General features: G+C 36.4%; 1 protein-coding gene across 13 annotated transcripts in view; it reads left to right on the plus strand.

The window, feature by feature from the left end:
- RAPGEF2 (Rap guanine nucleotide exchange factor 2) overlaps positions 1-12,019 on the plus strand; it is a 184,879-nt gene that overhangs the window by 151,921 nt on the left and 20,939 nt on the right. For all 13 annotated transcript variants that reach the window (XM_074541181.1, XM_005486312.4, XM_005486314.4 and 10 more), the window contains 6 exons: positions 239-403; positions 3,382-3,489; positions 3,580-3,783; positions 3,894-4,002; positions 6,163-6,409; positions 10,804-10,961. In XM_074541181.1, the coding sequence (XP_074397282.1) occupies positions 239-403; positions 3,382-3,489; positions 3,580-3,783; positions 3,894-4,002; positions 6,163-6,409; positions 10,804-10,961 (991 nt within the window). The remainder of the gene's footprint in view (positions 1-238; positions 404-3,381; positions 3,490-3,579; positions 3,784-3,893; positions 4,003-6,162; positions 6,410-10,803; positions 10,962-12,019) is intronic.

Here is a 12,019-nt window from a genome sequence, read left to right on the forward strand (position 1 = left end):
TAGATTTTTAAAAATAATTATGCATGTTGACAACTAGGTGATTTCTATAGAGCTTAATTACATAATTTTTTTACATTTCTTAACACAGTGGTCAAGCTGTTATGTTTGCTTAGCACATCAGTTAATGGATGGCAGTATTTCTAGTGTGATGAATCTTCAGTATGTTACAAGAAAACAAATTTGCATGTGTTGAAAATGTGTTAATAAGTATGATTTTTCCGTTTTTTGCTATCGATAGGGAACAGCTGAAAGGTTAACAATGCATTTGGTGGAAGAGCACTCTGTGGTAGACCCAACATTTATAGAAGACTTCCTGTTGACGTATAGGACCTTTCTTTCCAGCCCAATGGAAGTGGGCAAGAAGTTGTTGGAGTGGTTCAATGACCCCAGCCTCAGGGATAAGGTGAAAATCTGCTGAATCATGTATTGTTACCATTCACATTGAAATATAAGAAATAAGAATAAAATATGCTTTAGAGAGAATGACTAAATTGAATAAGATACAAATAGCTGGTGACATATTTTAATGGTAGAATATATGGCTAAAACTAAGAACATTTATTTCCCTTATGTTATTTAAATATTACTGTGTTCATGCAAGGTAAATTGCCCATGCTTTACCTTGCTGTGGTTTTACAACTTAATTGCTTACAGGTATACAGGAATCTTTTTTTCCAATTGTATTTTTATTTAATGTAATTCAGTAGAATTTTATTGTGTCTCCAAGTTTGAGCATATGATAAGTTTTGTGTTTTCTGTACATATTGCTAGTTAATTCAATGTGGCAAACATGATTTTTTTTTAAAGGAGAATAGAACATTTCATGCATTGTTAAGAATCTGTTGTGCTTTATGTGGCATTAAAAAAAAGCCACCGAGCCCAACCCAAACACAAGAAAGCAATCAGATGTCTTCTTCCCTAAACAAAATTTCCATGATGGAAGAATAAGGCGCATCCAGTTTTGGCATACTGGCCACTGAGGCTTTATCATCCTTCAAAATCTATTGCTTTATTTTCTCTTGTATGCTGCTTTTTCCTATGCTAAAAAAATTCTAAAAATTTCCAGATGCCCTTTTTTTTTTAAATAAATTTGAAACCATGGGAATGATATTAGTACAATGAAAGAGACATTTGGTTTTCAGCTTTTATTTAAATCTGTGTATTTCTTCCAGAAATGTTAGTATAGTTGTGCCTTGAAGGAAGGATCTTATACATGACAGAGGGTAGGCTTTGCAGCTGATACTGCTCAGAGTTATGGTATTGGAGCTCATCTTTAAAGTTATGTTGCTTGTCCTCCAATGGACAATCCCCTCAGCCTCTAAAAGCATGAGCCAGCATGATACAAGCCACAGTTGCTTGTTTCAGTCTGAAGACAGAGCATCTCTTTATTCTGCTGCCTCAATAACCAACCTTTTCTGACCTCCAGCAGCACTGACAGAAAGGCAGGAGGCAGAGAACAGCTTGGGACAAGGGGAGATGAGCAAGTAGGGAATGAGGAATCTGGAAGATTTTGGCTGTTTTGTACTGGGTGCTGATAGGCAGTAAGGGGAGTGAAAGGGGTGAGTAAAACTTCCTGGGGATGATGAGAAGTCAGGAGCATTCAGAGTGGACACTGGACATCCAGCCTTAGCAATGATTTTGCCCTGCAGCAAGTTATTTGATTTTACAGCTTTAATCCTCTTTTAATGCTGTTCCTGATTTGTGACACAAGTAATGGCATTCCTCTGAAACTCAGAATTCAACTCCTCCCAGCTCAGTGTCCTCTGGGTGCAGATGAGTAAGTCCCAACTCCAAAAGCAGCATTGACAGTGAAGCTGTCACTGCAGTAGTTTAAAATACATTGCGTGGTACAGCTTGCAACTTCCCAGACAATTTGAATAGTCTGCAATTACCCTAAATTTAACCAGACGTTGTCTGGATCTTCCAGTGTCATCCACAGTAATGAAAAATATCAAAACTGTTCAACAGGAATGAAGTTCATCTTCATTTTCAAAGGTGCAGAAATCTCAAGTATTTTCCTGTGGCTGGGAGCTGCACATGTAGAGCTGGCTAGTTGCCTTCAGGTGAAATCTGAACTTGAGGAGTTCTGAAGTACTTGGTTAGTTTGGTCATTAATTTCAGCAGTTCTTCTGAATTAATTTCCTTTCTGGGGTAAAAGGAAAACTACTTAGAAACTTTGAGGGTGGCAAGAATTGGTTTTGCATGCCTGGTGTCAGACCTTTGGCACATGGGGCTGCAGAGGTTTGCATTTTGTGCAGACACGAAGAATGGGTGGGGGTTAGCACTAATTAAAAATTAGTATGAGACTTTTAAATTGTGTGAGACTTTGTTCTTAAGCGTTAGGTTTTGAAATGTTTAGAGATTTATCCCTACTGATTTACTTTCCCAGCATAAAAGAAGAAATGCAGCTGTATTTTTAGAGGTAGCATTGAGTGGCACAACTGTTTTGGATTCAGCAACTTTTTAAAAATAGCATGAATCAATACTAATTCAAGACACCAAAACACTTGTGTTTTGTCAGGACAACTGCTGCTGATATTCCAGGTCAAATCACATACTAAAAGAAGAATATTAGAGTAAAAGCATATAGTTTTAAAAAGTGCTGCTCTTATTTTGTGGCTTTGCCTTCATTACTATTAATTAATAGTATTTCTTCAGATTTTTTCCTAAGAAATTGTAAAATACCAGTTAAGATTCTTCTCAACTCTATCATCATAATTGCTTGGGGGGAGTAGCTGGTGGAGGGAAAAAAGGAGGAGTAAATGGAAAGATTGGCTCTAAGGAGAGGAATTGCTGTTTTTGCTGTTAAAACATCTTTCCTGCTTCTTGCAATATCTTGTTTTTCCTGTCTCGCTAAACGTAGAGGAGCTCTTTTACAGAGCTGAATGCCAAGTGAAGTTACTGGTGGCACATCTAAAGACTTAGGAGATTCAAGAGCCAATATTAGGCTGTATTGTAAGCTTTGTGATCCTGTGCTTGGAGAACTAAGCAGATTTGGAAATGTACATGAACAGGAAATTGTTATAAGTCAGTAATGCATCTACCTTGTTGCCTTCTACCTGTGTGCACTATTCCTTACTTAATAAAATTCGATACAGCCAGTGTTTTCTGACTTGCAGCATTCATTATCAAATACTGCATGCAATTGCTTATACAAGTGAAAGCAATTATGATACTTAATTTTTTCTATTCTCCTGATATATAATTGCATATTAATGAAGTTTGATTTGGATGTATATATATATATGTATATGTATTATTTAAGATGTCTGTGAAAATTTACAGGGCCCTTAATGACCAGTATTTGTAAAGGACTTGGCAGTAGTGTTGTTCTGAGTATTCCAGCAGAATTTATAACTTGTAATGTTGATGAATTTTCAGGTTACACGGGTAGTATTGTTGTGGGTGAACAATCACTTCAATGATTTTGAAGGAGATCCTGCTATGACTCGATTTCTGGAAGAATTTGAGAACAATTTGGAGAGGGAGGTAAGAGTGAGAGTTTTTTCTGACAACTTGGGATAACAGGGAATAGCCAGGCTGTTGTTATATATAACTTACTGTGCTTTTCTCTTATAGAAAATGGGTGGACATTTGAGGCTGTTAAATATTGCTTGTGCTGCTAAAGCTAAACGAAGATTGATAACATTAACAAAGCCATCTCGAGAAGCCCCTTTGCCTTTTATCTTGCTGGGAGGGTCAGAAAAGGGATTTGGAATCTTTGTTGACAGTGTAGATTTTGGTAGCAAAGCTACAGAAGCAGGCTTGAAACGTGGAGACCAGGTATGTAATTTTAAAATGTGTTCCTCCATTGCCTCTCCCCTGGTTTTTTTTTTTTTTTGCTTCCTTTCTCTTCACTACATGAAAATTTTTCAAACTTGTTTGAATTTTAGATATTGGAAGTGAATGGTCAAAACTTTGAAAACATTCAGTTGACAAAAGCCATGGAGATCCTTAGAAATAACACTCATCTGTCTATCACTGTGAAAACCAATTTATTTGGTAAGTTTGTCTGCATTGTTCATTCTAGTTTTGATAGAGATCTAAATTTTTTTTAATAGTTTAAAATAGTTTTGTTTGAAACTCTTTTGTACTGGAGAGAATAGAAAAAGCAAACATGAAGGTCCTAAAATATCTTTGTTCATAATGGCAAAGAAAAATTTATGAGTAGAGATTTACATGAAGGGACTTCCCTCTCACAAGTGTATGTCTCTGGATTAAGAGGAACTATTGTGACCATGTAGCTCGAACTTTAAAAACCTGCTTGTATATAAAATGTTTAGTTTTCTCTCAAGAAAGAAGCCTCTTCAGGCATTCCAGCTGATCAGTGGTCTTATTCTGTCTGCTGAATTTACTTGTAGTTTTTCAGCCCACTCTGTGTAGCAAGCCTAAGACTATTACAGCCTTTCCTGCCAGCTAGGTGAAAAGATTCTTGCTACCCTGTGTATTTCTTCTCTACGTATTTCCCTCCATTGTACAAGTACTAAAGTACACATGGAAGAGTTTTCGAGCAGCTTCAGGAGCTCAATTAGCATCATAAGTAATGAATATATTAGGGATTTGGTTTGATTTTTTTACCACTGGGTACTTGGATTATTTACACAATTTAGTGATGAGTATCTCTTTCAGGATCAGGTTCTTCATCACAAGTAAGTAGGGCAGAATATGACCACAGCACATCACTGCACTACTGAAGATTTAAGTTTGCCTAGGTTATCTCCAGAAGTAATTGGTCAAAAAGTCTTAAAAGTTATTGGTCAAATCTGTTTCTTTTCTATTTGTTTTCTTTGCAGTAAAGATTCTAATATTTCAGTTGTTTCTAATAATTAGAGACATTTCTTAATGTATCTGGATATGCTTTTTAGCTGGATGTTCTTGTTTCTCTATGTGTAAGTTCTGTAACTATCCTCCTCACACTGGGTATGGAATCTCATGTGTTGCTTTACTCTGTTAAAGATTGAACTTGATTTCTTCCTTTCTTCAGAAGTGTTTTTCTAATTTTTTTCTATCTTGTGGCTCCAGTGCCAATACTGAAATCAGATTACGGTACAGTCCCAGTGCAGTTACTTTCTGTGTATTGCATGCAGAATTTCTTCTCCAAAAATCCCAAAAGGAGTTTCATTTTTCAACAGCATCTTCTTATCTTTACCTAATTTCTGTCTCCAGCCTCTAAGTCCTATTCATTAGTACAGTTATTGGCTGGGTTTACTCTCCTCCACTTTAGTGTCTTCAAGCTTTTGAAGTCTCTTGGTAATTTGTTGTACCTCTAGATATTAGAGAATATTAAGGACAAAATTAATGAATAACAGTAATACATAGCCCCGTAATACTCATCCTTAGTTAGTTACCGTATGTTTTTCTACAATTCCCTAGTTTTAATTATCACTTTTTATTTATTATTACAAATCAAGTCATCAGAGGATTTTTCCATTTTTGTATGGAGAGTTCCTCTTTAACACTCAGAATATACATGACTTGCTCTCCAGTTCAGTTTTGTATGATTTATTTAAATGTATCAGGGGTTTTTTGAGGCTCAAAGTTGCAGTAGAAGAACTAATTTACAAATTTATCACATATTTCTGTCTCAGAGATGACTCTTTGCTAGGGAGCTGAGGGAGAATGAGGGGCTTTTTGGTATTTCTGGCAGATGGATACAACAGCCCTGTCAAACATCCGAGGTGTCTCAGTATGGCTTTGTTGCTGTTTTCCTTTTTTGATGCTGTTGCTAATAATTTCTTGTCCATCTGAAAGCTTTTGTTGCTGCCTCTCTGTTTAAAACTTCCTTCTCATTTTAATTTTTCTATCTCACTTTTGTCTAATGTGCTCTTTTTATACATGCTGCTATTCTGCAGAAGCCTTTGTCCTTGGACTGAAAAGTCAAATCCCTCTGTTGATACCATCCGTGTATACCATGTGGGCACCTGTGTATTTCTGGTCTGGGCCAATTAACTGTTTTTCTGATTCATACTACAGAAAATGAATGTTCTTTTTAAAACCAAAAATGTTTTTGAAGTCTTATACCTAAATTAATTTATTGCTGAAATGGACAGAATAGCCTAATCTTTTTTTTTTTTAATGATTAATATTGAACTGGTCTGGTGCACAGAGCTTTCTTTTACATTTTTGTCCTTTTTCTTACCTCCCTTTTTCTGTCTTGTACAGTTTTTAAAGAACTCTTAACAAGGTTGTCAGAGGAAAAAAGAAATGGTGCTCCCCACCTGCCTAAAATCGGTGATATTAAAAAGGCGAGTCGTTACTCCATCCCTGACCTGGCTGTTGATGTGGAGCAGGTAATAGGATTAGAAAAAGTAAATAAGAAGAGTAAAGCCAACACAGTTGGGGGAAGAAATAAGTTAAAGAAGATACTAGACAAGACTCGAATCAGCATTCTGCCTCAGAAACCATACAAGTGAGTTTATTTCCTCCTAAATATTTCCTTTGCATTAAATTATAAGAATTCCTAATGAACTTATAATTTGTGATTATACTTTTTTATGTATTAATACAAGTCATGTTCATATCTGAAAAAAATACCAGAAAAAAACATTCTGAATATTTGAACAAGCATAGGCTGCTAACAGTGCATCTTCTGACATCAATTAGATGTATTTTTTTCTTATAGATCAAGTAATGACCAAATACTTCTTTATGTCATTTTCCTTTTTCTTTTAAGAGGACTGTTAAATTAAATTATTTCAGAATAGTTCTGCAAGTAGGTTACTTGCTAAGGGTTGGTATGAGCTAAGATTTCAATGTATCCACGTTCCAGTGGTGTATAAGAATTTTTATATACTGCTGTAAGGAGTGTGAGGTTAAAATTTTAACTTGGGTTCTTTGATAGAATTGTGTGTGGTTTTTTATTTTATTTTTTTTAATGAAAGCAAAATATGCTATCTGATAGCTTTTATTCTATGAACACATTTTAGAAACAGAGTTCTGAAAATTGCTGGCAAAAATAGAAGAGTGAATTTTATATGATGTTATGGGAACCTGGTTCTTGGCCAAGGCAAATGGTATTGATGGGGGGAAAGCAAATGGTAGAGGGTAGTTGTGTGATGAGTTTTCTCTTGCATTTTTCTTTCCTGTGTCCCACTAGGGAATAAACTATTCCATGTAAATTAAAAAAAAAGACACTTGTGCTGAAAATGCAGGGCTTTTTTCCCTGCCATTACTTAAAAAATTTGCTTAACTGATGTTAGATATTGCCTACTCAATGAAAACTATTCTGAAAATTATATATAGAATTTTAGTGATAGATTTATTAAATTTATATAGACTATTATGCACAAATAATGGCTGTTTCTTGAATTGATGGCAGTACCTTTCCAGTAGAGGAGAATCTGTAAATACTCTGTTTGTGTTGTTTGTCTTTAGCATGTTCTCCTTTATTTAACTGGTTTTGCATGTTTGTTTCTCTGATGAGCTGTGCATACTTAGGTCTTTCTGCATTAGTCACTATGGTTCATACCATTTGCATAAAATTTTCGTGTTGATTTTTTTTTCTTTATGTTTTTTCATTTTTATACTTTTTCTGTGCAGGGACCTCTTTGGGTAAGATTCAGAAAAACTTGACCTATTTTATTTTCCTCTGGTAGCACTGCTTTATGTGTTATATATAGCAATTTGTCTGCGAAGCCTGTTGACATTCAGTTGTTTTTGTCTGCACAGTTTCTGCATAGAGATCTGTAGCTATAGACTTCAGTGTTTGTGCTTTTCTTTCCCCTATTGTGTAAAAGCATCCGTCTCATTCTTCCTTTTAATTACTGGTGTTGAATATATTAAGGGACTTTACCTAGTTTCACGATTTTGCATGTAAGAAGATCAAGAGGGGTGGAAAAGCTGATTTACTCTTTAGTTAAAGTAGGTATTTAAAGACTTCATGACTCAGCTGGTTTAGGAGGTGAAACTGTCCACTGTTTTTTGAGTTTGAAGACTGCAGAAGGTTCCAGTGCCTTGAGGATGTACCCAGACAAAACCAATCTTTAAACCAGAATGAGGTCGCTCTTAAAGGAGGCTTGTCTGCTTCATGAGATGTTAAATCAGTACCAAAGATGAATCAGTTTGAGCAGGAGATAATGCCTTCCTTCAGTCCTGCTGTTTAGTTCAATAAGGTTAAAAACCTCCCAAACTGAGCAAACAGCACCATTTACTCTGCAGCTACAGGGAAATCTTCTCTTCACTGCCTGTGAGACATTTCTTGGGTTCCAGGTACAATCTGCACTGGAGCTCTTTGTTTACTTTTCTGACACAGAGTGATTTTGTGGTCTGTAGGCTCAATTGGTCCAAAAAAGGATTAAACCCAATTCCCACCTCCCTCTCTGGTAAAGTTCTGCCTGGTCCATAGAGCAGCATCCCAGGCAAAGCAGCCTCTCTCCTCTGTCCTCCTGTCTCTCTCCTCCCTGCAGCCCTGCAGTGGGGTGCACAGGATTTTGTGTTCTGAGGGAAGCAGCATTCAGATAGTTCTGTCATTTCATTATCCCTTCTACCCTGTTTGTCATTCAACAGGAAAGTTATTTCTTAGTTAATGTGCTGTGTCCCTGCATGGCAGATGCATACAGAAAGCAATATAAATGCTGCTTCCTTAACACCACAATCTTCTTTCATTGGCATAATAAAAATATTTTACCTAACAGTAGATCTTCATGGGACCTGGATTTTTTTAGTGTTGCTCTTTTTATCTGATATTTCTAGACTTCATTACTTGTTTGCATAGGTTAGAACTCAGATTCTAATTTAAGTTTCAAAAATAGAGTAGACTGAGTGTAAAGTAAATGATTTCCAATTTCTTATATGAAGACTTAAACTCAAGCACAATTCTAAACACTGTTTTTGCTTTTAAACCTAACATTTTCAGAGTTGGTCCACTTTACTGAAGCTGCCTCAGTCATAACATACAGGATAGGTATAAGATTATATAAACTGGCAAACTGCAAAAGGAATGCATAATGCAAGTGAAACTACTAATGTAAGATTCACACTGTCTTAATTTGATTTGAATTTAGAGAAAATACTGTTGTTTGCAGTATTTATAAAATCTGGTATGTAGTAGTTTAGAACCAGCAGAAAACATTTTGAGGTACTAGGGCTGCAGGGTTTTTTGTTTACTTTTCTTTTTTTAAATGTGGAGTGCTTGAAGGACCTGATATTGATTGCTGGCAACTCTTTTGTAGTGAAAGACTTACTTGCTTTTGGTTTAGCAGAAAGGTTCTGTGGGCTGAGTAGGTTATCACTGCTTGTCACAGTATTTTGTGCTTGATGGAAGTACAAAAATACAAATGTTCAGATTCACCTTAACTTCTGATTAAGAGAGAGTCCTATATGTGTTTCCAGTGGACTTCAGTGTTTCTGTCACTCTCATGGCTTAAGATTACAATTCATAAAAGTGTTCTGGTAATACAGAGTTATCTGGTTTTTAGAAGCAAAACAGTGAGAAAACCCAAACACAACACAGAGAGATACCATGCATTGCCTTCTCAAAAGCAGCTGTGTCCGTGTCATTAAAAATGTGTCTTTAGTGCTCAGATACTGTTGTAGCTTTCCAGACTACTGTTCAATTCAGAGCACTTAAAGAAGTGGTACAAGAGTGCACAGTGTAGAGTTATTCATCAGGAAGCACAAAGGGATATTGCTGCTGTAACAGCTATAAGGGTAATTATCTAGCTTTTATTACTTTTGTTTAGGTTTTCCAAGAGTGGATAGAGACAAAGGCTTAAGTGCCCAACATTAGGGTACAAGTGGTCGTTTGTGTTGCATCATTTAATTTACTAGACTGGCTTAGTTGTAATGTTTATAATCTGGTTTATGCTTTATTTAAATTTGTAGATACAGATTTAGACGTGCTTGGCTTTTAGAGAGGCCTTGCCTATACTTGCTACATTTTTAATGCTTTTCACTTTCTATAATGACTGCTATTCAACATTTTACACCCTCTGAGTATTTTATTAAGGGTTTTGATCTGTATATTTAGAGAAAAGTTCAATGGCTGTCTCCAGCTCTATGTCTTGTGGCTGGTGTTCTGCTTCATGTTATTATGAACTCAAAAGCAATAAGCAAATTAGTGCCTACTATAACATGATGATAGCTCTGTCTGAGATCCATCTAGCACTGCTGATCTCCTGTGGGACCCTGCCTTCCACAATTTAATGGATAAAACACTTCACCTTTATCACAGAATACTTTATTTACAGCTGCTAGGTACTTTGCAGTGGATACTTCTAGCACCCAAGTGTGGATGTTTAGCTTAGCCTTACCTGCTATCATTTCAGTCACACAGAGTGGAGAGAAACTCAGAGAAGTGATACAGGGTGGCAAAACCAAATTATTTCAAATTTTCCTCTCTCATCTGTCTGTTGAAAGATCTTATATAGCATGGCTACAATATATCACAAATGTAGTTGCAAATCCCGTCTCTGATGGAGTAAAAAAAATCTATGAAGTCCAGGCTTGAAAACAGCACTGAGGGGCAGCAGTATTAGTCAAGGTTTGGGTGATAGGATGGTGAGGTGTATACCACCTATTGAACAAACATATTGGCTAAAATAATTTTAAAAATTAGCCTAGCAACTCCTCAGTGCTTAGTGGTGAGGATCTTCTGGCAGTGTGAGCAGGCAAATTGAGTCACTCTGAGTGGACTGTTCACAAAGCAAGTCCTGTTTTCTGGAGAAGTTTGACTTCTAAATAGCAATTTCTGTATAAACAATTGAAAGTATAAAAATGCAGGAGTAGAGACATCACTGCCATCCCTCTAATATAGCCAATCTTTGAATGTCTGTAAGTCCTGATTTTATTTCTTTCTGGATACAGTGACATTGGAATTGGCCAGTCTCAGGATGACAGCATTGTGGGACTGAGGCAATCAAAGCACATTCCTCCTGCTTTACCTGTCAGTGGAACCCTGTCATCCAGTAATCCTGACCTGCTGCAGTCTCATCACCGCATCTTAGACTTTAACACTACTCCAGGTAAGGATCCTTTTCTTATTGTAGTTCCTAACCTTTTAATTTCCTCTCATAGTTCAGGTTTTTTTGTTTTTTATTTTTTGTTGTGTGTGGATTTGCAGAGTCTGAAGAGGCGTGTGAGTTTTTATTAACTGTTTGCTGTCATAGAAAATTTAGCCACATATTCATGTGTGAGGATTTATTACATCTGCTACAACATACTTTACCCACATATAATAGATGTCTGTTTTTCATGCATGCTGTACACAGAGTGCTTCTTACTGACTGAATATTCTTGGTCAGTAAAAACCTGTTTTGCTTGGTATTTTATAATTTGCCTTGGTGGATCATTGTTTTCAAGACTGCAATATTTTCAAATGGCGTAGCAGATCATTAGCTCATAGTAAAGAGAAAGGATATTGGGCTGGGACACAAAATTTGTATTTCAGTCTTTTTCTGAACAGACTTATATAATTTGTACTACATTTGTAAGGGACAGTTTTAAAGTTTCTTGTTAGTCACCTTGCCCTACAGCTGTATGCCGAATTCTTTGAATATAAAATCCCTTTCTGAAATAGATAAAAAATGAACACATTTCGAGAGGATCAAAGCACAGGAGAGAATGAGGGAGAAATAGGGGGAGACCATGAGAAACTTGAGAGCCTTATCTTATAAAAATGGTTTAGCTGGAGCTCCTGGTAGGGTTGGGATTTGGGCTCTTATCTGGCTGCAGGAAGGTTCTTAGTGGGAAACCTTTCCTGAGTTAAGTATCCAAGCCTTTGCTATTAAAATATAGCTTCTGTAGCAGGATATAGTGATGGTAGCTCAGCAGACACTTGGTTATTTTGGCCTAATCTTTAGAGAATTACTCAAAAGTAGAAAATTCAGTGCCCTACTAAGACTGAGGTGTTTCAAATATTACCTAAATGATTAGCTAAAGGAATGCTGCTGAAATATCAGCCTACACACTGACCAAGTTGATGCAACCATAGTGCTTGAAACAGTGATATTGAACTTACTTCATGTCAGGTGTTTTAGGGCTAGAGGAGATTGCAAGGAGGTGGTTTGTGCTTTTTCCCCCA

This window comes from Zonotrichia albicollis, chromosome 5 (assembly GCF_047830755.1).
Source record: "Zonotrichia albicollis isolate bZonAlb1 chromosome 5, bZonAlb1.hap1, whole genome shotgun sequence".
Taxonomy (NCBI): Eukaryota; Metazoa; Chordata; class Aves; order Passeriformes; family Passerellidae; genus Zonotrichia; species Zonotrichia albicollis.